Here is a 24,656-nt window from a genome sequence, read left to right as displayed (position 1 = left end):
GCGCTGCTTGCTGGGACCTCCACCTGGAACGACTGGGGCCATCAACCTGTCGTCTCGAGATCAGAGAAGCCTCAATTGGGAAAGCCTTTAGCAGCAGTTGCCGGTCTTATCACATAAATGGTGTCTCCTGACGATAATATACACCATGCCGCTTTTGGGCATCTGCAAGAACGACATCAACATGGCTTCAGCAGCTCTGATGAACCAAAGGGTAACGACACAATATCCACCATTATTTTTGTTTGGACTTTTGTTCTTGAGGAGGGTTCCGTGTCTTCGGTAGAGACCAGACATCCCATTGCCCTCCTCTTCTAGCGTATTATAGCGTTCTGCTTCAGACACTCGAACCCTATTGGTTCATGACAGGCTGGTCCCTTCAGATTGCGAGTGGAATTTCCAAACCATCAGACCCCCAGTACATGCATCTGCTACAATGGCCGATGCAGCAGGTTGGTATTTTGTAGCCAGCAGACGACTTGCAGATGTAGCTTCTGTCTATTGCGATCGAAAGTTACAAACCATTAACTTGCATAGTTCATGCACAATGAGCTTTCCACAGCATAAAGACAAAGAAACTAATCCAAATTTTCAACCTGGCGCTATCACTCTGGAACATCCTAGAATAGACCGAAAGACAATGTGATAACGATCTTTATGGGTGCCGTAGTTGAACACCTTACAGGAAGCTCTAGACTACTTCAAATTCGATGGCTGCCCTTCGATGTATTTTCAAGAACCTGAAAGAAGAGCCACTGCTCCCATGTCATAGATTGTACTTATCAGATGAATACTCAACAACGCCGCGAGGTTGCGGGTCAGATACCCAAATGTCTGAATTTCAACCATGTACGCAGGCTTCTTATAGGAAAAATGTTGCTTCTGACTCACTCATCTCCAAAGTCCCTGAACACTTCATGAGTTGCTAACAATTTTGGTGGTGTTGGCTTCAAGACTTTGCTTTTCTGGCCTGTTGTGCCTTGCCTTGCCGTATGCACTCTAGCAAAATGGCTGAACTTCACTTCTGTGCAAGGAGGCTTCTATTTCCTCCAAGACGATTCAGCTCATATGAACACACCTGAATGAATAAACACCCAATAATATGGCAGGTACACTTCTTTTGAGAAGCCGTTCCTTCCTTCTCCTAGCTTCTTAGTTCTTCTTTTTTCTTTTCTTTTGGCAACCCTTAACCACCCTCCAGGACTACATTCGATCTTCACCAAACCTCATCAGTTCCCTCTTTTCATCCAAATGGACAACGATCACTCAGAAAATGACGTCCTTGGCACCCATCGCTTCTAACCACGCCAATCCGGGCATCGGTGCCCCAAATGGGTCGCTACTTATCACTCTCCCTAGAGAGCTCATCATCGAGGTCATCAAACATCTAGAGGCCGATCCAGATGCCCGACTCTTAGAGATGTCGTGTGTCAACAGATGTTTGCGGGACCTGAGTGTCCCTTTGCTCTTTCGCACAATGCAGTTAGTTACGACCGAGGACGAACTTCTCGATCATCTTGTCGTTGTTCAGACTAATAGAGCTATTCTCAACGCAGTGTGGTAATTCTAGAACAAACGCTCATTGACGATGTAGTCTCTGTGCAGTGCTAACATGTCACAGCATCCTAAACATCTACTCTGAGGGCTATTGTACTGTTGGTACACCGGCACATGCCATCTTGTTGGGCTGGGGTGAGAACTGCCAGCGAGGTACGGGAGCTGTGCTCGCTGTTGTGCTCTCTAATATGCCCAATTTGCGGGATATCCGGCTGGACTTGCGATTCAAAGCTACTGTCAGCCTCATCGGCCCCTTGCGAAAGACACTCAAACGGCGGTCGATGCAATTCCCTCTAGTCACGGCACTCAGCTTCCCCATGCAGACCGACATCAGATTCATCCCGGACGTTTTCCGCAACCTACGAGCCCTCAGCCTGGAACTTCAGAAATCTCCCGCCGACACCTTAGACCTGGTCTACATCGCGCCGCTTCTCCAGCTCGAGTATCTGGAACTTCGGAAAGCTCGCTGGAACCGTTCAGACTTCGACGAAATTACAAATCTCTTCCCCTCAATTTCGCGTCTAACTATTGGCGGTATGATGGCATTTGGAACCCGCCTTGGAAACAGGTGGTCGCTCCAGGTAAGGCATTTCCGCCATCCTGTTTGGACATATCGTTACTTACCGTGTTGTGGTGTAGAGCCTCCACTCCAGCTTTCGACGACTGCCAAACCTCAGAGTCCTTGCCATCTCGAACGAACCCTACCACCGCAATCAAGCCATTCCTGCCATAGGCTTCCACAGAGGCTGTTCTATCCGCAACAGACTGGAGCCTGCGGTTGGCTTCAGTTATGAAAGGGGTGAGAGGTTTGAAATTGCTTGGGTATATTTTAGGTCCATCCCAAGCCTCGAGGTGGCATACATCATGGGCCAGTGCTACGACGCCCACTGCCTTGTTTCAATCAAGGATAGTTCTGGTAAGGTGATTGATGTTAAGGTGGCTACCACAGAGAAGGAGCCAGTTTGGCCTGTTGTATGAGAGAAGGGGCAAGACAGGCAAAATATCTACGAAGAGCGCAATGGACCAGGTGAAAGAAGAGTTACCGAAGATTGTCAATGGCAAGTAACAGGCGTCATGGACGCACAATTCACACCGTTGTTTTCCATTCATGAACTCCCTATCAGGATGTCTGGATGCGCTCTCTGTTTCCGGATGAGTCAGGCTTTCCTCCATGCCTGGTGCAGTGATCTGAAGCCCTGAAGAAGATCGTCGTGCAACCTCGACGGTATCTTTATGCTCCATCAACCATGAAAAAGTCACGTCATGTCTTTTAGTACAATGAATCCCACCCAAAATGGGTCATTCAGCCATAGTATGTATCTATGGACTTTTCCTCTTTTTTCGTCCCCGTTGTCAGGCAGATGCTGGTCTCACTGTTTCCTGATCGGAAGGGAAGGTAAAGTTGAGGCTGTTCCTTCCTCCTCACTCTGACTGGGGAGGCACTTGAGCAGCGCCTTCCTCACCAGTATCTGACCTCACCTCCAGCCTTTGACACTCTCAAGTTTGCTCAAGCCTTCCATTGTTCCACCCCTTTATGTTTCTTTCAAAGTATTCATTGACTTACCTTCTCCACAGCTCCAATTTGGTATCGCCTTAGTTAATCAAGTTCCTAACCACAAGCACGAAACAGATCCGTATCCCTCTCTTCAAGCAAACAGCCAACCTGAAGAACGTTGCTTTGATCAAATACACGATTGGCCTTCCTTGAACAGTACTTGAGGATTCTGCGCTGCCGACATCTTGACCCCTGTGGGTGAAGCTGATAAAAGCAATTCAGAAAGGCATACATGGCCGGTTTACCAACAGAGCGACTCGACAGCGTCGTTCAGTCATGTACTCCCATTCCTGCCGAATACCAAATAAGACACACCGAAACTTCTCTCTTTTCAACACAAATTTTCGTTCATGGACGTAAATCGCTAAACAATGGTTTGATTTCGGTGTCCATGCTGCCCGGCGAATTGCCATTAAATTACATCTTGCTTGGCATCCTCATACCGCCATCCAACCGTAGTACAGTACCGTTGAGCATCACGTTCTCAATGGCATGTTTCGCCAGAGCGGCAAACTCCTCCGGCTTGCCGGCGCGAACGGGGAACTCCATAGAGCGCTCGAGGCTGGCGCGAACCTTGTTGGACATTACGGCGGTCATACGGGACTCGAACAGACTCGGGGCAATGGTGACGACGCGGATGCCGAAGCGGGCGAGGTCGCGGGTCATGGGGAGCGTCATTGCCGTCACAGCACCCTTGCTCGCGGCGTAGGCGACCTGGCCCTTTTGGCCGTCGAAGGCGGCGGACGACGCAACCATGATCACGACGCCGCGTTCGCCATCTGGCGAAGAGGGCTCGTTCTTGGCCATGAGAGCCAGGGCCTGGCGGGTGAGGTCGATGGTGCCGCGGAGGTTGATATTGAGCACAAAGTCCCAGTCGTCGAGGCTAAAAGGGTTGCCGTTACGGTCCAGTATCTGCGAGGTGGTTAGATGTCGGGGCAGTAATCAGGCCAGGACGTGTCTATACCGTTGAAGGGTTTCCGACACCGGCCGCGGGAATGACACCACCGACGGGCTTGCCGGTTTGCTTCACCCATGCAGAGGTGCCCTGGACGGCGGCCTCGATGCTTTTGGTGTCCAGGACATCGCAGACAAAGAACTTGGCCGAGGAGCCCAACTTGGAAACAATATCGTTTCCGTTCTCCTCGTTCATGTCAAGAATGGCGGCGTGTCCTCCGTTCTTGCATATCTCCTCCACGCAGGCCTGCCCCAGGCCTGATGCGCTGTCACGGGATGGAGCGTCAGCGTCACTCACGGCATTTGCATGTGATCAGGGATGAAGCAGATACGAGGGGTCGGCGGGGGAATGTCTTGCTTACCCGCCCGAAATGATAAATGTGTGGCCTTCAATCTTCATGATGGTGTGAGTTGCCTGTGAAAAGTATAAGCTCCTGTCACATGTGTGGGAGTCGCGATGTTGGTGGATGTCGGTCCGTGTCGGGGTGAACTTACAACGGGGTGCTCCACTGGAGCTCGGTAGTCCGGTGATGTCAAGCCTCGGCATCGGTGGCCTCGGTGAACGACCTGTCACTGTCAGAGGAGCTCGGGCCTCCCACCTCGGTGAGGCGTCGAGCCACTAATGGAAGAGGCATGAAGAGCAGCTCTGATAAGATGGACGGGTACGGTACGTACTCGCATTCGCTCACCGAGTGTCATGTTAGTGTTCGGAGGCTATCGGTACGTACTCCCCAGAGCCCAACGCTCAGGCCTCCCGCGTACCTATGTACACTATTGAAAGCGCGGGAGGTGCGAAGAGGTCCATCCCATGTCGCATGTTCCCAGCAGAGGGGCCCAGTTGTTTGGTGCTGTGGTCTGCCGTCATTGTGTTGTCGTACCCAAGTGCCCATGCCGAAATCCAAGAATACCACCACCACCACCACCTCCCGTCAAACCGAGCACATCAACATCCCTTGCTCAACTCGAAACATCCGCTGCGTTTTCCTGCTCGTTGCGACCTCAACGTCGCTGCCAGTTCCTCCAGCCCTTCGACCGTCTCTTCTTGACAACCGCACGATCCCTTGCCGTCCTTATCGCTGCTGCGCCGTTGCCCGACTTTTCAGATCACACACCGCACCGCACCGCACCGCACCGCACCGCACTGCAGTAAACATTCCACACAGCCACGATGACGAGACCGCGTCGCTCCAGCGCCGCGAGCGAGGAGAGCAACGGAACCGCCGGCGAGCAGGTCAGCAACCGCCCGTACATCCATCACAAGAGGAGGAACACTATGCTGACGCGTTGCGCAGGAGCTGGGTAGCATGTACGACTACTTGGCCAAGATTATCTTGCTGGGACCGAGCGGGACAGGAAAGTGAGTTTCAGGGACATTCTAGAGGGGAGCACGCGACCAACTCCGTTGGTGCATGCTGGCGACGACACATCATTAACGGCTGGCTTGCGACACACCAGGTCTTGTCTGCTTCACCGCTTCGTCAAGAACGAATGGCGAGTCTTATCGTCCCAAACCATCGGCGTCGAGTTTGCGAGCAAAATCATCAAGGTCGGCACCGGTTCCCGGCGGAAACGGATCAAGCTACAGGTACGACTTCGGCGATCTTCTCTTACCATCTAGATGAAGAAGACAACATACTGACGTTAGGGGTGGGCAGCTTTGGGACACGGCCGGCACCGAACGATTCCGTTCCGTTTCTCGGTCATACTACCGCGGCGCCGCTGGCGCCATTCTTGTTTACGACGTCACGAACCACAGCAGTTTCCGCGGATTGCAACCGTTCCTCAACGATGCACGCGCCTTGGCGTCACCGAACTTGTCCTGTCTTTTGGTGGGGAACAAGCTCGACCTCGCATCCGATGCCCTCATCGACACGAGCCTGCCGCCGCCAACACCGAGTAGCGTTGGTTCCATGTCGTACTTTGCAAATGGCTCTGCAGGATCGGGAGGGACCATTCTGCCATCGCTTGGCACGCAACAGAAGGCCTCCGAGGCACCGGAGGGGCGAGAGGTCAGCAACGCAGACGCAAACAGATGGGCGAGCACGGTCGGGATCCCCGTGGTCATGGAGGCGAGCGCCTTCAACGGCGAGAACGTGGATGAGATCTTTGCGAGGCTTGCGAGGATGATCCTCACCAAGATCGAGCTGGGCGACATTGATCCGGACGACCCGATGAGCGGCATTCAATATGGCGATGGGTATGGCGGAGGGTGGAACGCTGGCGCCAGCGATGGGGCAAGCATCAAGAGTTCCATGACCGGCGCGACCCTCGACGAGGCGGGCGGCGTACGCAGACGAAAGGGCAGACGAAACACCCGCAGCGGCGCCAACTGGGGGTTGCGTGATTGGGAAGAGGTGTTTACGTTGACGAACCGACGTAGAGGCGGCAACTGCTGTTGAAAGTTGGCGAACACAAGATGCGAAGAGGATCGGGAAACAGCCTTCCTCCGAGAGTGAGGATCATGACAGCGCTAGACGAACGATTTTTTCTCTCCGGGACCGGAGTTTTCGCAAGGAGTTTTCATAGGATAGTCCATCTTAGGGGCTAGGACGCTTTTGGGGATGATTTACCTTAACGACGAAGGAGCCACATTCCCTTCACGGGTCGAGGTTTGGGAGCTGGCGTTCGGGATAGATACCTCGTTCCCAGGTCGGGGCCGGCCGTACACATACACATTCTTACAGCTACATACGCTAATGACACCTATATGTATACCAAGATACCAGCCCTGGATTTGGGCAAGCTGTAGGACCGGGGAGCAACGCACTCGACCACTTGTCCAAGACGATGTTGCATGTAGAGAGACGGAGCTTCAGCTTCCAGGACGTTTGACAAAGGTGATATCACCCTCCACATGTCTCCATTATATCCTACCGCGCGCTGTCGGCGGGAATGCGTCCGTCTAGGTGGATGCTCACTCGGGGACATGATCGGAGAAAATGGCACGTGAAGAGGACTCGAAACGGCGACTTGCAGTAAGTAGCTGTCTGTGTGATCGTCGTAACAGTATTACTTTTGAACAAGTCTGAAGTAACCAAGAAAGATCAAGAGCTCGCGGTGTTATGGAGCATTTTTTTTTTGAGGTGTCGGTCGTCATGAGGCTATCCCCGGGAGGTCGAACGTCGGAGAATGATGCAGCGTCCCTCATGGCGAGTCCCAAAGAGGAAAACGGAAGGCTTCCCTCCGTGACAGGACCCCACCGAGGTGACTGGGATGTTCGCAAAGGCTGCAGATGGAGTTGGGGGTGGTTTTTGGGGTAAGGGCAGTTCTCCACTCCCTCGGTGGCAGTATATATCCCCGACGGTGAGACTTTCGGGGCCCAGGACGAAGGTCTTCGAATAGGAAGAGATGCCGTTTTGCCATCTGGCGAGCTGCTCGTACTGGCGTGATGGACACGGGCAGGGCCAAGGGCAACGGGCTTGACCTGGTGCAAGACGGGTTCGATTAGACTGAGGGGAGAGACAAGCTGTCACCAACAGAGAGACCAATGTACTTTTTTCCTTCACAGTTGGCGCCTGTCGATGGTCTAAAACGATAGCCACAATGAGACCCCTTGGCCCTGCAGCCATGTGCGTGGGCTTCTTCCGAATGCAGCTTATCGGCGCGCTGACTTTACCCAGCAAGGGATGTAACACTGTCGCTGGTGTGTGTGCCCTGCTATGAACCATGCTCTGTGCCTGTTGGAGAAAAGAGGCGTCCCTCATTCTCCGCGCGATCCTTGGACCCAGAGAGGGGACGGTGTGGGGGAGCTTACTATGTGAAGGAGTGTGAGCTGCCCTGGATCATGGATCGGTCGTCGAGAGATTGGAGATGCATCTCGGCGGATGTCGTCCCGTCGTACGGACTGGGCCAAGTTGGAGCTGCGTCCTCATCCCTGGAATGTCGTGTTGGTCCTGCGTTAGGGATCTTTGGGATCCTGGAAGGTCCACGTCCACGCTCGAGGTGAGGCGAGACACAGCAGGAGAGTTCACAGGACAAATGGATGGCATGAGGTGAGGTGAGATGAGGACAGGTGGGAGCTCCCTTGCCCAGGTATAAATGACATCCATGGATGAGAGGATGAGCTGTGCCAGTGCCATATGTAGTGACTGACACGGGCGAGTATATGAGGACGGCACATCCTCCCGCCCTTCCACACACCGGATGCTTTTTATTTCATTTCTTGAGATATCTCTTAGCTTACATACGAAGCTGCTCATCTGCACTAATTCATCATCGCCGCCAGGTCGTGGATTGAGTGGAACGCTGTCTTGTATCTGTTCATAACACCAGATAACGCCCTGAATTAAACGCCCCTCGGCCCCTCACAGCTCCATCAACCCCCGTCGCTTTTCCCGTATCTACCCCGCCATCCTCCGCGGGGCACCGACGCTCGGCGCGCTCTTCCCCGTCGGGCTTCATCGCTGTGCCTTCATAATTAAGCCGCGTTTCTTCCCTTCGACACTGGTGAGTCTCGGCACCGCAACCCCGTCAATTGGCACCCAAGCACATCCCAATTGAAACACCCACGCAATGCGTGTTCTTCCAGACGTCGTCCGCAGCTCTGCCGCTGCTAACACTCACTCCAGCCACCGCCAGCGCCAAGCCATGGCGTCCCGAACCGTGATCCCCATCGACAAGAACTGGCAGTTCAAGCAGGCCGACAAGGACGACAGCGAGCTTCTCGCCGTCAGCCAGTTCCCGACAAACATCCACCTCGACCTCATCCACCACAAGGTCATCCCCGACCCCTTCATCGGCAAGAACGAGCTCGACGTGCAATGGGTCGGCGAGAGGCAATGGATGTACAAGACGGCCTTTGCTGCCGAGGCCGTCCCCGAAGGCGCCAAGGCGGTGCTTGCCTTTGAGGGTCTCGACACCTTTGCGACTGTCGTGCTCAATGGCAAGACCATCCTCGAGACGGACAACATGTTCACTCCAGAGCGCGTTGACGTCACATCTGCACTCAAGAAGGACGGAGACAACGAGCTCGTCATCACATTCGACAGTGCTTACCTGCGCGGCTGGAAGCTGGTTGAGAAGTACCCTGACCACAAGTGGGGATGCTGGAACGGTGACAACTCGAGGTTGGCTGTCCGCAAAGCCCAATACCACTGGGTATGTTCTTGGTCTCTGGTGTTGAAGTTAACCTGACTAACAAGCGCAGGGCTGGGACTGGGGCCCGACCCTTCTGACCTGCGGCCCCTGGAGGCCGATCAACCTCGAGATCTACGAGTCCCGCCTCTCCGATCTTTACTTTGAGACCACCGTTGACGACTCTCTCAAGAGCGCCAAGGTTGTCGCTCACGCTACAACCGAGGGCAAGGCTTCCAAGGTCCGCTTCGATGTCTCCCTTGACGGCAAGTCCCTCGCCTCCGAGACTGTCGAAGCCAAGGCGGACGCCAACACCTCGGCAACCTTCCAGATCCAGGACCCCGCGCTGTGGTACCCTGTCCGCTACGGCAAGCAGCCCTTGTACACTGTCACGGCCACCCTCCTCAGCGGCAGTGACGAGATTGACGGCCTGTCCAAGAAGATTGGTATCCGCAAGGTCGAGCTAGTGCAACGCCCCCTCAAAGAACAGCCGGGTACTTCCTTCTTCTTCCAAGTCAACAACGTTCCCATCTTCTGCGGCGGAAGCGACTGGATCCCCGCCGACAACTTCATCCCCCGCATAAGCAAGGAGAGATACTACGATTGGATCCGCCTCCTGGCCGACGGCAACCAGTTCATGGTCCGCGTCTGGGGCGGTGGCATCTACGAGGAGCAGGCCTTCTACGACGCCTGCGACGAGATGGGCATTCTGGTCTGGCAAGACTTTATGTTTGGCTGTGGCAACTATCCCGCCTGGCCGGAGCTCCTGCAGTCCATCGACCGGGAAGCGAGAGAGAATGTCAAGATGCTGCGCCATCACCCGTCCATCGTCATCTGGGCCGGAAACAACGAGGATTACCAGTACGCCGAGAGCGAGAACCTGACGTACGACCTTGCCAACAAGGACGCCGAGAGCTGGCTCAAGACGGATTTCCCCGCGCGCTACATCTACGAGAAGGTTCTCGTCGATGCGTGCAAGGACCTGATCCCTGACACGTTCTATCACTTTGGCAGCCCCTGGAGCGGCCAAGACACGAGGGACCCGACTGTCGGCGATCTCCACCAGTGGAACGTCTGGCACGGCACCCAGGAGAAGTACCAGAACTTTGACAAGCTCGTCGGTCGATTCGTCTCCGAGTTCGGGATGGAGGCCTTCCCCTCGGTCAAGACCATCGACGCATACCTACCCAAGGGCAAAGCCGACCCGGACCGCTACCCGCAGTCCTCGACCGTCGACTTCCACAACAAGGCTGACGGCCACGAGCGCCGTATTGCGCTGTACCTCGTCGAGAACTTCCGCTACGCTCCGGACCCGCTGGAGCACTTTGTGTACTGCACGCAGCTCATGCAAGCCGAGTGTCTCGCGTCTGCCTACCGCCTGTGGAAGCGGCAGTGGAAGGGCCCTGGGAGGGAGTACTGCGGCGGCGCGCTGGTTTGGCAGATCAACGACTGTTGGCCCGTGACGTCGTGGGCCATCTGTGACTATTACCTCCGCCCCAAGCACGCCTACTACACCGTCAAGCGTGAGATGGCGCCCATTTCCATTGGCATCACGCGCACAGAGCACAAGCACCCCCGCGACAAATACACGCGCGTCGACATTGACACGAAGACGCGCGTCGAGATCTGGGGGTCGAACCTGCAGCTCGAGGACTTGACGGTTGACCTGGTCGTCAAGGCGTGGAACGTCGAGACGGGTGACGAGACGTACAACGAGACGGTGGACAAGGATTTCCTCCTGCCGGAGAACAGGTCCACCGAGATGGCGGCGTTCGAGGTGCCCGTGAAGCAAGCGGGCGACGAGGCACGAACGGTCGTGGCGGCGTATCTTGTGCAGAACGGGAAGCAGATTGCGAGGTACGTCAACTGGCCTGAGCCGCTCAAGTATCTGCACCTGCAGAAGCCCAAGAGCCTCAAGGCGGAGTTGACCGAGGGCGGCGATGTGGTTGAGATTAGCGCCGAGGTGCCTGTCAAGGGCGTCGCGCTGGAGGTTGAGAGTGATGATGTAGTGTTCAGCGACAACCTGGTCGACATTGTCCCTGGGGAGGTTGTCAAGATTGGGGTTAAGGGGGCGAGCAAGGAGACCAAGATCGAGACGAGATATCTTGGTATGCTGAACTAGATGGTCAGCCTTGGGGGCTCAAGGTAAAGAGGAGGAAGCATGTCATAAAAGGAAAACATGAGCTGTCACTTGGTCAAAAAGTGCATGAAGAATAATTAGCATCCGCTTTGCTCAATCTTCTTTCAGTGTGGTTAGCAGACTAGAACTCATCTGGACAGCAGATGACATATAGTAATGTCAGAACATTATGATGGGACAAATAGGCACAACAGCTGTGCTTGACCAGACCAAGGCTGTGTTGCTTTGACTACACCAAACAGCTTTCATGTAGTCGGCGGTGTTGCTTTCGGCTGGCCAAGGTGTGTATCCAGGAGGGATCTCATGAGATGAATGATTATTTCGGATGCAGATAAAAGCTTTCAACACAAACACGAATAGGTATCTTTTGAGACTTAGCAAACAGAACACAACCAGAGCGCCCTCCAGCACTCGGTCCTCTCCCCGAGGTCTTCTCTATCCCAAAAGGTGAAACTCCTCAGAACACGACATTAGACCATACAATAAGCTTTCAATCCTCATCAGAGTCCGTTTGCATACTCAACATCCCGTCATCAATCTCTTGGTTCGCCACGAGCCACGTTCAACGGAGCTCCTGCGGAGGGTTCGCGTACCCCTGCCCTTGAGGCGGCGGCGAGTTGGTCGGCGAGACCGTCCCGTTGACCGGCGAAGGTGCATAGGGCTGGGCTGGGTATTGTTGCTGGTACTGCTGGTACTCCTGCGGCTGCTGGCCGTAGTTCTGGGCCGGCGAGAGCGTCTGCTGGGGATACTGCTGCTGCTGCTGCTGCTGCTGCTGGACAGGCATTTCTTGGTACTGCTGGGGCGGCTGCTGCTGGTACTGCTGGGGAGCGTAGGGCTGCTGTTGCTGCTGCTGCATCTGGCCGTGTTGCGGCTGCTGGTACGCCGTCTGCTGCGTAAGGAACGGCTGCTTCGACTCCATCTGGATCTCTCCCTGGCTAGCCCCTGCGTGCGCCGCGGGCGCATTGGCCTTGCGCCATCGGACAAATTGCACGACGGTCCAGATGAAGGTGACGAGAAACAGGACGAACTGCAGCGCCGAGAGGCCGGCGATGGCGGCGAACATAGCGAGCGCGCCCTGGCCCATGACGATGTAGCGCTTGAAGACGGTACAGTGGCCCGAGTTGATGGCGGAGCCGTCCGAGGAGCACGAGGCCGTGACGGGGACGACAAAGGTGGCGCGTCTCGCGGCGGTGGCGCCCATTGTCGCGAGCCAGAGGATGACGAGGAAGAGGTCCAGGGCGAGCACGGCGTAGGTGTGGTAGAGGTGGCGTATGGAGGGGAGCTTCTCGGTGAGCACGGCGTAGAGGACGATGATCCAGGTGAAGAGGGACTTGGCTGTGTTAGTCAAGGCTCAAGGACTTTGATAGTACTTCTCACTCATGAAGAGAATGGGAAAAGGTTTGCAGGGGATAGGACTTACAATGGCAAGGGAGAGGCCGAGCTCATCCATATACACATAGTGGATGATGGCACCCGAGAGGCCGAGAATGATGACGGCGAGGAAGAACTGGAAGCCGCGGATGGCGACCATCCATGCTGGCGTCACGATCATAGGAGGCGGCGTGCTGGTGGAGGTATGCTGCGTGTATTGCTGCTGGTGAGGTTGAGCCTGGGGCACAGCCTGTATTTGTGGCTGCGGCTGCGGCTGCATCGGAGGCTGTTGCTGCGTGTGGTCCATGATGCCTGAATAGTAAAGGGGCTGTTCTTGCCGGCAAAAGTTAATTGGATGTAGGAGGGGTCGAGAGCAGCAGGCGTCAAACTACAACGGCCTAGACGTTCACGATGGATGCGTGACGAGTGGGAGCTGGAGTGTCACAGGTATCGCGGGGGTGGCCGACGACAAAAAACCCAGGAGCGCCGTGGCAGAGGAGCGAGGATGTAGGCATACTTATGGGCTGAGACCCTCATAGAATGTGGAATAGTCGAGTCAAGGGAGTGGGAACGGGGCAGCAGCCGACATCGTCGTCGGCAAGCCTCCTGTCCTAGTTTACTGGACCGTCCCCTACCATACTCAGCCTCCATTTCTTGTTCGATCTCAAGCTATGCCACATGTACCTGGAGGCGTCGGTAGTGGCTGCAGAGTCCTTCTTGTTCGCGTTGTTATTGTTTGTCGCGACCGCGCGCCAGCCTCACGACACTTGACGAGTTAGTGAGAGCTTTGGCATGAGGCTCCTGGGCCTGTGTGCGTTCGGAAGGCTTGCCAAGGCTTGTTCTCAAACGAGTGGTGAGCGACGGGAAGAAAGCCCAGCTGTGGGCTTGGTTAAGCTAGAAGCGGCCATGAGGCAGACTTGAGCAGGGATGTAAAGTGGGAAGCGGTTCAGCTCCTCTGCGAAGTTGGCACGGCCAGGTTTGGTAGGCTTGTATCTGTAGGCGCGGACGGTTGATACCGCAATCTGCGCGTGGTAGGTACCGCAAAGTGGTATGTAAGTCACGGCATGGACGTTTGTTGTGAATGAAGGCTTGTATGTGTGTGAGTCCATGTCTGAGGATGGCTGCCCAATCCCACATCAGGAGTCCAAACGGGCAGATTTAAGATTCCGCGCTGACCGGGGGCAGAGTGCGGAACGGGTGAGATGCGGGTCCCGGGGTGCCCGGACTAGGCCGGTTCGGGAGCTGGGAGGGACGCTCAAGATCGCTAGTGTGCTTCGTGGCGTCTTCAGCTGAACGGGAGCCTGGAGTTTTGCGCAGTCGGCCCAGTGGGCATGCCTGTTTCTCGTCTATTCTGTGGCCGTGTCTGATGGTAAGTTTCCTACTAAGTGCTTAAGGAAGATAAGGCTGCCCAGTCGCGGCGATAAGCAAAGACTCTTGCTCTAGGGTGAGTCAGGTCTCAGTGAAGGTAGACAGCTAACATATTAGCAGACCCTGACTTTGACAACTTCGGGGCTTGGCAGTGAGTTCTGCCTGTCGGCTGGCAATCATTGCCTTGTTCTGCGTTTCAGGAACCGGCACTAGTTCGTGAAGGGCGCAAGTGTCGTATGACGCTTGACTACGGGACGCCCACGATGGTAGACACACGCGAGATGTGGTTTGGCTTGATCAACGGCGACGAACCCTCTCCGTGACCGGAAACGGTAGAATCCATGCAAGACAATAAGAGTAATTATTTGGATCATTGTCGATCGTACCCAATACATACATGCCTTTCCCCTCATGCCATCAAAACGATACATGCTGCATGCGCCGTGGAAAATACATCGCAAACCCGCCCCAGACGCCCACTTTTCAACACCATCCGCCCGCCAGTCATCGCTTTTCTTTCTATGGGTTGGGAATTCTCTAGCAGCATCCGCCCTGGTTGCCACCCTCGGCCGCCTTCTTGGGGTCGACCTCGGTGCTGAAGCTGCCGTCGACCTTCTCGTTGGGGCCGGCAATGAGGATCTTGATGACTTGGCCCTCCTTGACCTTCTTGAAGGCCTCCTCGGCCTGCTTGAACTCGACGATACCGGTGACAAGCTTCTTGACGTTGACGCTGCCGTTAGCGACGAGGTCAATGGCGAGCTTGTAGTCACCCGGGCCGTAGCGGAAGCTACCGCGGGCGGTGACCTCCTTCAGGCACAGGGCCATGATGGGGAAGTTGATGTCGGTCTTGCCCATGCCGCCCTGGACGTAGGTACCGCCCATGCGGACGACGTGCAAGCTCGTCTGGATCGAGGGCTCGGCGCCGCTAGCGTCAATGACGACGTCGGCTCCGGCGCCGAGGTCGCACTGCTCGATGATGGCCTTTGCGTTCTCCTCGGCCGAGATACGCTGGGAGAGGTAGGTGTGCGTGGAGGCCAGGTCCTTTGCGAAGTCCAGCTTGGACTGGACAATGTCGACGCTGACGACCTTCGTGGCGCCAAAGGACTTGGCGACGGCGGCGCATAGCAGACCGACGGGGCCGGCGCCCATGACGACAACGGAGGCGCCGGGCGTGACGCGGGCCTGCTTGGTGATGTGGACGGCGACGGCCAGAGGCTCGATCAGGGCGCCCTCCTGCAGGGAGACGTTGTCGGGCAGCTTGTAGCAAAAGTCAAAGGGGGCGACCCAGAAGCCCGCCAGGGTGCCGTCGTATGGGGGTGTGGCCGCGAAGCGCATCTCGTGGCAGAGGTTGTAGTGGCCGGCGAGGCAGTCGCCGCAGCGGCGGCAGGGGTAGCCGGGCTCGAGGGCGATGCGGTCGCCGACCTTGAGGGTCTTTACGCTCTCGCCGACCTGGACGACGGTACCGGCAGACTCGTGGCCGAGGACCATGGGGTCCTTGACGACGAAGTGACCGATGGCGCCGTGCTCCCAGTAGTGCACATCGGAGCCGCAGATGCCCGTGTAGTTGACGGCGACGAGGACATCGTGGGGGTCGGAAAGCTTGGGGACGGGGCGCTCGGCGAACTCGACGTCGTGGGGCTTGTTGAGGATGAAGGAAAGGTTCTGCGGCTGCTGTCAGACTATGTTTCTGAACGTCTCGCGGGGCGAGAGGTCATCGCTGGGGAGGTTGAGCGTACGCTTTTGCCTTCGATGCCGGCCATGATGGATGGATTGCGGGGTTGTGAGGAGAGGGAGGAGTTGGTTAGGGACGGTCTTTGGGAGTGGTCGGTGCTCGATTCGCCGAGAGAGTAGAGCTTAGATCGTAGGGGTATTGGTCACGGAGGGCACAGTCGAAAACTTCTAGGGGTATCTTTGGAGAAGCACAGAAGAACAGAGACGTTGGATGATGAGAGAGGAGAGCGGGCAGCTCCAGGTATCGTGGGCCGGCGCGCAATGGATTAAATAGCTATGACCGCAGCCCAGGCCCGCAACACGGCGTGAAGCATCACGATTGGACGGGATGGAGGGGAGATGTGGACGCGGTTAGAACGGGGAATGCGACGGAGCTTGGGCTTGGGACTGGAGGATGAGTGAGCGAGGGCGAGAGCATGGGAAACACATAATGTCTGGTCGCCAGCCAAAAGGTGGGATAGCTCCCGGCAGCGCAGTGTTCTGTGCGACCGACTGCGACTGCCCCTCATTGCGGCGTGTCTGGGACTTTCTTAGCTGGATCTAGAGCTCCAGAGAAGGCCCCACGTTTGTGATTATCCCGTGTCATTACCCGTGTCCATGCGCCATCTCCCTGCCATGGCGGTCGAGACTTTTGCCTGGCTGTGCTCCAGTTATCAGGACGGGGAGAGCTATCACCGGTGCGGGGTGGGGGTAAAGGAAAGAAATGGGAGAGTGTTGCTAGGGAGCTCTGTAGGAGTTCCACGTTGTTGCTGGTTCACATGAGGGCTCTGGACTGTGAGATCCTCTCTTTGGAGGGGCATCGTACCGACGCAGGACCAGGATCATGGACTCAATGAGCATTGTTGGAGGGACACCGGAGTTGCGGACAACCGCCAATTGACTTGCAATGTCCCGGTCAATGTCAAGAATGTTGTTGAGTCTTTCAAGCAAATGTTGGAACCTCTCGCAGTGAAACAAGCGTCCAAAGTGTCATAGGTGCGCAACGGTACTGAGCCGACTCTAGCGGCCCTGGCCTATTTATCCAGCACTTTACCCGCTCCAATGGGGACTCGTCAATTAGATCCGATAGCTGGGTTCTGGTGGGGTTGGAAAAGACTCCAAAAAAAGGTCTGGAGGCAGTGGGGGACGCATTCCCGGTCTTCGGTCATGCTGGTCACTCCTCGACCGTATTGGGACTTACCGCTCCTTTTTTTCACCTTCTTTTTCGTAAAATTGTTTTTCTGTCACGTTGCTTCGTGACCGGGCTCTCGTCATGTGCTTTTGAAATTTTTGCTGGCTCTCGTGTTGACTCTCATTTTCCCATGATCCTTCCTCCCTTTCTGTTAAGGAACCCGACCGAGTATCCTTTTCTTCCAACGTCGGGTCTCTTTTTTCTTTCTTGAGTCCCGGCCACGTCCGTGTGTGTGCTCTGGTACGACTTGTGCAGGTCCATATTGGTGATCCAGCTCGGTAATTCGCGTGCAGCGTCGGCTGAACGATCTGTGAAGGATTCGTCGACATCGTCTCGGGAGGCTCAGGTACTGCTACCCTCGAAATAACCCATGGCCCTCTCTGTATACGGCCATGGGAACGTTGATCTCGTCTGAGCCAGCGTATCAGTGTCAATGTCCAAGATGGTGGTCGAAGGGGATGTCCTTGTTATTTATGGTCCTGTCTCACCCGAAACCGACTTGGCCTACGGAACGTCCTCCCAGCTGGCCGATATCCGCTTCGGACACTTGCGGGGAAACCTGTCGATCTGGGGAAACCTCCTCTTTTGCTCCCAGCTTTGCTCTCCAATATAGCGCCAAAAGTCCCGGCCCATCATTCCGAGGTTGTATCGAGATGCTGCGGAGTTTCGAGCCTCTTTCACCTGCGGCGTAGTATGAAGAATGCGTCTTGCTAGAATGATTTCAATCGTTATTGGGTGCAGGAAGGAAATATAGCCCGATGACTTTGTATTGGTCGCACGAGTGCCCTCTTTTGTTGTCAGAAAACACTCTTCTTGTATTTCAAGCAGATCGATTTCATTCCGAGTCTGCCCAGCCATATGACTCCCCGGTTGTTATCTGCGTGACCATACTTACTCAATGTAGGGGATTGCACATTAAGCGCTTTTCAGTGATAGTACTGGCGTCGACACTTGTGGGGGTTCACAGAAGTCCACTGAGAGTCGATGCCGTTTCAAGAAGCATAACTAGAAACAGTGGAGAGTGACTTAAAAAAGGTCGAGTCAATATGGCTTTAAACTGGGTCACAAAAGGCTGTATGTGCACATAACCAAGACAAGTTTACTGCCAACGACTCGCTGTGTTTGCTTATGTTAAGGAACCTGCTTTCCGATACTCAGTTACTGATTACAAGTTAAGTCCGTGCATCAACGCCAAGTGTTCAAGGCCATGTTTCGTTGTTATAGCATATGAAAAAGCTGAGTCTAATGTTCATCTAGACCTCAAGCTGCTAATTATTCCTGGGTAAACAAGGCCAACTCTGTCAACCCCTTTGATCGGTACCCGGTTATATTCCAGTCTACGCTCGAAATGAAGAATGAAATGTATCACATTTCATTCCATCGGAGGTCCTCATTGGTGTCCCAAATGAAATGAGAATTTGATTATAGTGCCTCGACACTCTTGCGACCTTAAATAGCTATACAAGGACCAATACCGTTCAACACTGTACCTTGCCAGCCTTGCCTCAATGCGAGCAACAACACTGGCCCTGAGCGCTTACCTTACAAGCACGTGACCTTTCTATAGAAAGATTGGTTAGGATTAGATCTTTGTAGCTGGCGGCAGTATAGCAGGAGCTGGAGGTGGAGTATTCTCGCCCTAGTTCTTCCGTTCTGACCCTTTTCCATGATGGTTATAATTATGCGTAGCTGAACTTGATTATCCCCGTGGTCTCGCAGCATGTTTGTTCCAGATGGCTATTTTAACCACCGCTTTCTTGGGTCGTAAGACCTAGTTTCTGGCTGACTGAAAGTGCGGGGTGAGGTAGTCCAACCTATAAGATATGCCTCTAAAGCACATGCTAGCAAACGTCATCGCTATTTAACTCTTCATCACTTGCGCAAAATCTTGACGTATCAAGCATCACGTATACAATTAGTACACCAAAAGAAACGATGTTAGACCGTATGTTCTGCCTGGCTTATGTTAAAGTGGGCAAGGCGGCAGCTTAACTTAGACGAATGTACGGCAGTCCGAGTAAATGTCGGACACATATCGGGGACGGATTTCGCCAGCCGAATACGCGAGATTAGCACTCATGTAAGTGAAAAAGAGTTGATAGAGTTACAATTGGCATCTATTACAAGGGTCGCCAGTGGAAAGACTTGAACGTAGAAAATGGCTTGTTCTATCCAAGGTAAATACCTAACACGGATCGACTGATACACGCTGGCTCCATGTGGGGCGACCAGCTTTGTAGAGAAGAACCGGCCGTCTAGAACGAGGTTGTTTCGGAAGGTCGATGATTGTGGCAAAATAGTGACCAGTAGCCTCATGTTGGTTTGCGACAGTATCTTCATGGAAAAAGCATGCTAAAACGAAATGATTCGGATTATGAACGGGATATAGGGTTGACCTAACTAAGGACGTAACTGATAATTATTATGTGGTTTTGTGACTTCTCTGAGCTTCTGCTAACTATCGATTTTCATCACCAGAAGACTCTTCTATGAGACCTTTTAGGCGTCCATCACTCTCGTACTGCTTCAATGCTGTTGCCTCCCATTCATTCCAAACTTGTTCAACCCCGAAGACTCGGAGGATAGCATTTGCCAATGGTGAGGCGAAGTCCCATTTTGACTCAAGCCCTAATCCCCAAAAGAATCTTCTTACCTTATCATCATCTCCCACATAGCTTGCTAACCCATCTCCTTTCTCCTGCATAGCTTTTCTCAATGCGATGTCTTTCGTACTTAGTAAGACATCACCATTGTAAAGAGCTCTCATGTCGGCAGATATAAGAGACAGCGCAAAAGCCTCTCGTCGCGGAACGATACGGGCCATCTGCCAGTCGATGATGCCGGTAATATTCAAGTCTTCGTCGACCATCAGGTGATCACCCTTATCGTCGACGTGTTTCAAGAAGAATTTATCCTCAGACCCAGCCAATTGTGTTACATTGTCTTGGAGGAAGCGATACACCAAGTAGGCTTGAATAGGAAACTGGGGATAAAGCTGGCCGTCTGCGATTAGTACAAGGTATTGCTCGGCCCAGGCTGTATAGTATGCTGCTGGAGTCTCAAATGGTCCGTAAGGGTAAAGACAGACGAATCTGTCGCTAGCTATAGCAGAGACCCACGGTTGGTCGTCAGGAGACTCGACAACTAGGGACCCCACTTGGTCAAATGAATGCTTCTCTAACTCTGCAAAGATATCAACGAGACTCTGCCAGACCTTAGCGGTGTCTCCCTGGCCATTCCACGGCTTTCCTGGCAGCTCTTCCATGAAAAGAAAACAGACCCCAATACCATGATCGGTACCTTGAGACGGTATGCCAAATGAGAAGGCCCGCGGCGCAGGTACTGCGGTAGTCTCTAGAAACTTCAGGGTTGCATACTCGCTCCGGATCAGGTATTCTGCAAGTGCAACGGGGAACCCAACGGCAAAGCCCGAAACTCGCGGCACTCGCATGAGCCAGGACGGGGACTCGTTATCGAACTTGATGCGGGCATGGTAATTGGCACGCCCTGAAAGAGCGCTGGACCCAACAACCTCTGAAGGGTACTCGATCGCGCAAGGCTTGCCATTGTTGAGGCTGGAAGCGAGTTTGCAGACTGCTTCCTCGTTGATCTGAGCACGAAGGCGATCAATTTCAGCGATGATGAGCGATTCATAGGCTGCATCATCTAGGTCCTTATTCAGAGCCGCTGTTAGCAAACATTGTACTATGCTGGCATATGTTTGGGTGCCTCTTACCCCGTTATCGCATTTATGAAATTCCCGCGACATGTGAACACCACAGAAGTAACTGCTGCAAAGGTCGCAACCCGCTTCAACTGCGCGAGCACTTGGCCTTCCGCACACTGAGCAGTCAAAGAAGCTCTGCACCATTGCGTAACGCTAGGCTAGAAAGACTTTTTGATATCTTTTACGCAAAGATACATCAAGTTGAAACAAGAATCGGTATTAAGTGTATTGCAGGCAAGTGGGTTAGGCGCGCACATATGCTGAAGGACACAAGCGAGAGGAATGGCTCATTCCCGCGTATTTTGATCGCGGCGGGCGCCATTGTGGTGGCTGGGGCCAGTGCGGGCTGTGACGCGTGGGCTGCCTCTTTCCCATTGGCGCTAGCCTATTATTTCAGTCATCAGCATGCATTGGACCTATTGTGTATGCGAAATTTAACCGTGATCAGTTGTGATCCTGATGCGGGACTGAATTGTCCACTTACTCAAACCAGATGTTATTACTTAAACTTTGGATAGCTGTTGTGGTCTGCTTACCTCCCCTCTTTCTCCGAACTGTCTTGATCATACCAAAACTTTTGGCTATGGGTGAGCTATCTGACAAGTCAGTTCTATGACAATAAATTCCACATTTCGCAGTTTTCGTTGGCTGCAGGCAATCCGACCGCTTGCATCACTTTCAAATATTGGCACTCCAAGCGGGTATATTGAGTGGTGGATGATGAGGCTGGATCGACTTGGAGACTCGTTTTGCGTCTTGCAGTTCTATTCTTATTGTCAAAAGAAATACCCAGGTGTTGACGCTCTGTTTTTGCGCCAAAAAGCAAAGTTGTGAAGAGGTCCAACTGGGGGAAGACTTCTTGAGCCTCGTTTGAAAATCGTTCATCTGTTTTCTTTACATCATCAACATCGCGTAAAATCTAGGTACATGTTTCCTGAGTTTCTGAGCAAGAGAATCAAGTATCTCCAAGCTTGTAAACCAATAAACTTTTGTAAAACTCCCACTTGTGTTGAAGTCCTACTCAGTACGGTGGGTAATACCCCTTCTTGTAGGCCACGAAATCTTTGTGGGCTACCGAATCATATGATTTGATAGAGTTGATACATCCCGTCCCGCAGTTGCCAGCTCTAAGCTTCGCAAGGTTATCTTGGTATTTCCAGTCATCAGCAGGCGTGTTGTGTTCTCCTCGAGACGCTCGTGAGCCGGCGACAGGATAATTATAAGTGTCATAACCGCGGTAGTCATATTTGGCGTTGGTATAGCGGTCATAATTGTAATAATCCTGGTCTGTACGCGCCCTGGCTAACTTTGAATCTCGAGATGCCACCGAGTCATATGACTTGATGGAATTGATGCATCCTGTTCCACAGTTGCCAGCTCTAAGCTTCGCGAGGTTGTCTTGGTACTTCCAGTCATCAGCGGGCGTGTTGTGTTCTCCCCGGGATTTTCTTGAGCTGTCATAGTAATAGTCTTGACGGTCGCGATCGTTGCCACCGCGATATCCTCTCGTCTCGATGTTGTGAGAATCTGGGTTGACAGCTTCAACAGCAGCCTCGCTTCTGGTGTTGACGTTAGGTTCCTTATCAATGATGTCCAGGGCGGTCTCATCCCTGGTCTTGATGTCGGATTCCTCGTAAGCGGTGTCGAGAGCAGCGTCATCTCTAGCTTTCACAATGACCAAATTGGCAGCTCCGGCAGTACTCTCGTCCTTGAAAGTATACACTGGAGGATGGACAAGCTGTGGTAGCACCGCAACGGGTAGCGCGGAGATTCTAGCCATGGCGGCTGCCAGGGCGATAATATGCAGAAATTGCATGTTGAGAGTTCAGATTTCTGCTCAGTTATATGAGGAATAATACAAGGCAGAAAGTGAAGAAAGTGAAGAAAGTGAAGAAGGGTAAGGCGTAAAGATATGGTCAGGTATTGGAAAGAAGTGGGTGTTGGCACAGTTATCGCCTAACCAGAGTCTAGTCAACTCGGCTTTTCAAATGATAGCAACATGTTGATTCAGGAATGCGCTACCTCTCTTTTTATAACTTCCACCCATGAACTTCGGTAAGATAATTGCCGTCCCGACCCTGCTCATTAAGAATTTAATCAGAGGATGCGGAGCTAACTTGTGCTTAGACATAGCTTCTCATTACTACCCTGATCCTTTGTCGACGGCCTTTTCGGAATACGAAAACTTGCTTAGAGGCGCTAGTGTAATCGGCGAGTCAATATTTGAGGATGTCGAAGCGAAGCTTGATTTTAGGAAACCTAGAGGACCGACTTCGATGTCCGAATGGCCATATTACGATAACGACAGCTGCAAATTGGGATCGAGGATTATGAAATACGTGGCGGAGAACTTGACTATCCTCGGTCTGGATGTAGGTTAGTGTAAGGGGCATCCAGGAACAAACCTGGTCACTGGCTTAAAGCAAGCTTCGAGCATACGCAAGCGTTATATGTAAGTTACATAGCTAACCCCCACTTCCTCTATGCATGCAATGCATACTATCAACAAGCTTACCTGGCACCGGAGTGTAGAACGAAGTCAGAAATGCCAACTCTAAGTCAAATGATGATGGTTAGTGGGAAACCCACCGAATCAGGATAGTGACTTGGCGAACAATCACATATAGTGACATGCTCGAGACATCATTTTGGGAACACATCGCGATTGGTATTATTTATTAAGCCTAGCCTGTAAGAGCAACAAGTCTACAGCGGTTACTATGAATCTCCTTGAATATTTCAATCTGAGCTCGAGGAACGTTAGCGACCATTCAACCCCTGTCAAGCAATATCCAGCAAGATCAGCTATCGGCTTTTCGATTTTGTTTGGATATAGCGCAAATGTTACAATATGTAAAGACAATGCCAAAGGGAGGAGGGATTACACATTCTGAAGGACAGTCATATCCGGCTCACCCGCCTTAGATCTTACCTAAGAACCTTGCTGTTCTAATGAATCTTATGTCGTTCGTCAACGACGTCCATGTAATGTTGAGGTGACATCTTTGCTAGGATGGAACCTCTGCAGATCATATCGACGTGGTTAAAGCTTCTCAACTGTAGGGTTGCAGCCTCAGAGTGATCCCAGAGCCTCCGTCACCGGAAGTAACTGAGTAAGTTTCCGCTAAACAATTGACCTCATGGCGGGCGACGTATGCCGCGTGGTTCTTCACAATACCTGGCTGGAGAGATTATTTGCCAAACAAACTAGATGAATGATTGAGTTTGGATTGCCTGGTCTCTAGGGGGCCTCGTTGGCTTGATACCCCGCGCAACCCCTCCTTCCAAATAATGTGTAAACCATTCCGCCAAGGAATGTGACCGTCGATGGGACTTGTAAGTAGCATATGGTTGCTAAAACGCATATTAACCCTGCCGTTTTGCCGCTGGTCATGGGACATGCATGTCGGGTTAATCCGATAGCAAAGTCTACATAAGAGTTGCAGCTACTAGAGATGCTTGACCAGCAGAGCCCGGTAAGTCGGAAAATCATCAGTAGCGGGTGTTCGTAGACATAAACTACCCTAGAAGTGCGGGGACGAAAGACTAGAAACCTTGAAATGACCATCTGTCAGTGCCGAATATGGAGGGTCAGCAGACGCGTGTGCAATCAATGATTTTTTCCTCGTCTGGTAAGATTTACGCTTGACAGACTGACTTTCTCAAAACGCAATGTCCAGGCAAAGTTACAACTGGAAGTTGTGGAATGCGGCTGTATAATACGCAGCAGAATGCATTGCCAAAAGAAACAACGTTCATCCTGGTGACGATGTGCTCGATCTTACCCTGCCATCAAGGAGATCTAAGAACATTCCACTCCTAACCTCGGAATAATGGTGTCATCTGCATGCTACCAGAAGACTTGGTCGGAGATGTTAAGAGTATCTGCTACTACTAAATCCCAGATCCGGTCCTTAGACACCATTGTATAAGCCAGAGCATGTATTGTTCTTTACCTCCAGATTATCAAAACAAATTAAGATATCGTACGTAAGAGTGCTTAAGCGACCCA

General features: G+C 53.0%; 6 protein-coding genes across 6 annotated transcripts; 2 read left to right on the top strand and 4 right to left on the bottom strand.

Annotated features, from left to right (window-relative positions):
- Window positions 1–3,526: 3,526 nt before the first annotated feature.
- On the bottom strand, window positions 3,527–4,463 carry ColSpa_03034 (3-hydroxyacyl-CoA dehydrogenase type-2; the record flags this gene model as incomplete). The annotated part of the gene is made up of 3 exons (XM_049269246.1): window positions 3,527–4,021; window positions 4,074–4,329; window positions 4,426–4,463. The coding sequence occupies 3 exons, from the start codon at window positions 4,461–4,463 to the stop codon at window positions 3,527–3,529; spliced, it is 789 nt and encodes a 262-aa protein (XP_049125203.1).
- Window positions 4,464–4,596: 133 nt separating this feature from the next.
- ColSpa_03033 (uncharacterized protein) lies at window positions 4,597–4,928 on the bottom strand (the record flags this gene model as incomplete). Its single annotated transcript, XM_049269245.1, has 2 exons — window positions 4,597–4,709; window positions 4,826–4,928. The coding sequence occupies 2 exons, from the start codon at window positions 4,926–4,928 to the stop codon at window positions 4,597–4,599; spliced, it is 216 nt and encodes a 71-aa protein (XP_049125202.1).
- A 303-nt stretch (window positions 4,929–5,231) lies between these two features.
- Window positions 5,232–6,462, top strand: ColSpa_03032 (GTP-binding protein ypt4; the record flags this gene model as incomplete). The annotated part of the gene is made up of 4 exons (XM_049269244.1): window positions 5,232–5,294; window positions 5,356–5,420; window positions 5,519–5,648; window positions 5,719–6,462. 4 exons carry the CDS (start codon window positions 5,232–5,234, stop codon window positions 6,460–6,462), a joined length of 1,002 nt encoding a protein of 333 aa, XP_049125201.1.
- Window positions 6,463–8,575: 2,113 nt separating this feature from the next.
- ColSpa_03031 (beta-mannosidase B) lies at window positions 8,576–11,258 on the top strand (the record flags this gene model as incomplete). Its single annotated transcript, XM_049269243.1, has 2 exons — window positions 8,576–9,160; window positions 9,210–11,258. The coding sequence occupies 2 exons, from the start codon at window positions 8,576–8,578 to the stop codon at window positions 11,256–11,258; spliced, it is 2,634 nt and encodes an 877-aa protein (XP_049125200.1).
- Window positions 11,259–14,552: 3,294 nt separating this feature from the next.
- ColSpa_03030 (putative D-xylulose reductase A) lies at window positions 14,553–15,775 on the bottom strand (the record flags this gene model as incomplete). The annotated part of the gene is made up of 2 exons (XM_049269242.1): window positions 14,553–15,686; window positions 15,752–15,775. 2 exons carry the CDS (start codon window positions 15,773–15,775, stop codon window positions 14,553–14,555), a joined length of 1,158 nt encoding a protein of 385 aa, XP_049125199.1.
- Window positions 15,776–21,665: 5,890 nt separating this feature from the next.
- ColSpa_03029 (uncharacterized protein) lies at window positions 21,666–22,424 on the bottom strand (the record flags this gene model as incomplete). The annotated part of the gene is made up of 1 exon (XM_049269241.1): window positions 21,666–22,424. One exon carries the CDS (start codon window positions 22,422–22,424, stop codon window positions 21,666–21,668), a length of 759 nt encoding a protein of 252 aa, XP_049125198.1.
- Between the last annotated feature and the right edge of the window lie 2,232 nt (window positions 22,425–24,656).

This window comes from Colletotrichum spaethianum (genome assembly GCF_022836535.1).
Source record: "Colletotrichum spaethianum MAFF 239500 DNA, contig06, whole genome shotgun sequence".
Taxonomy (NCBI): domain Eukaryota; kingdom Fungi; phylum Ascomycota; class Sordariomycetes; order Glomerellales; family Glomerellaceae; genus Colletotrichum; species Colletotrichum spaethianum.
The sequence above is the reverse complement of the archived record's forward strand: the minus strand, read 5'-3'. Positions and strand labels throughout refer to the sequence as shown.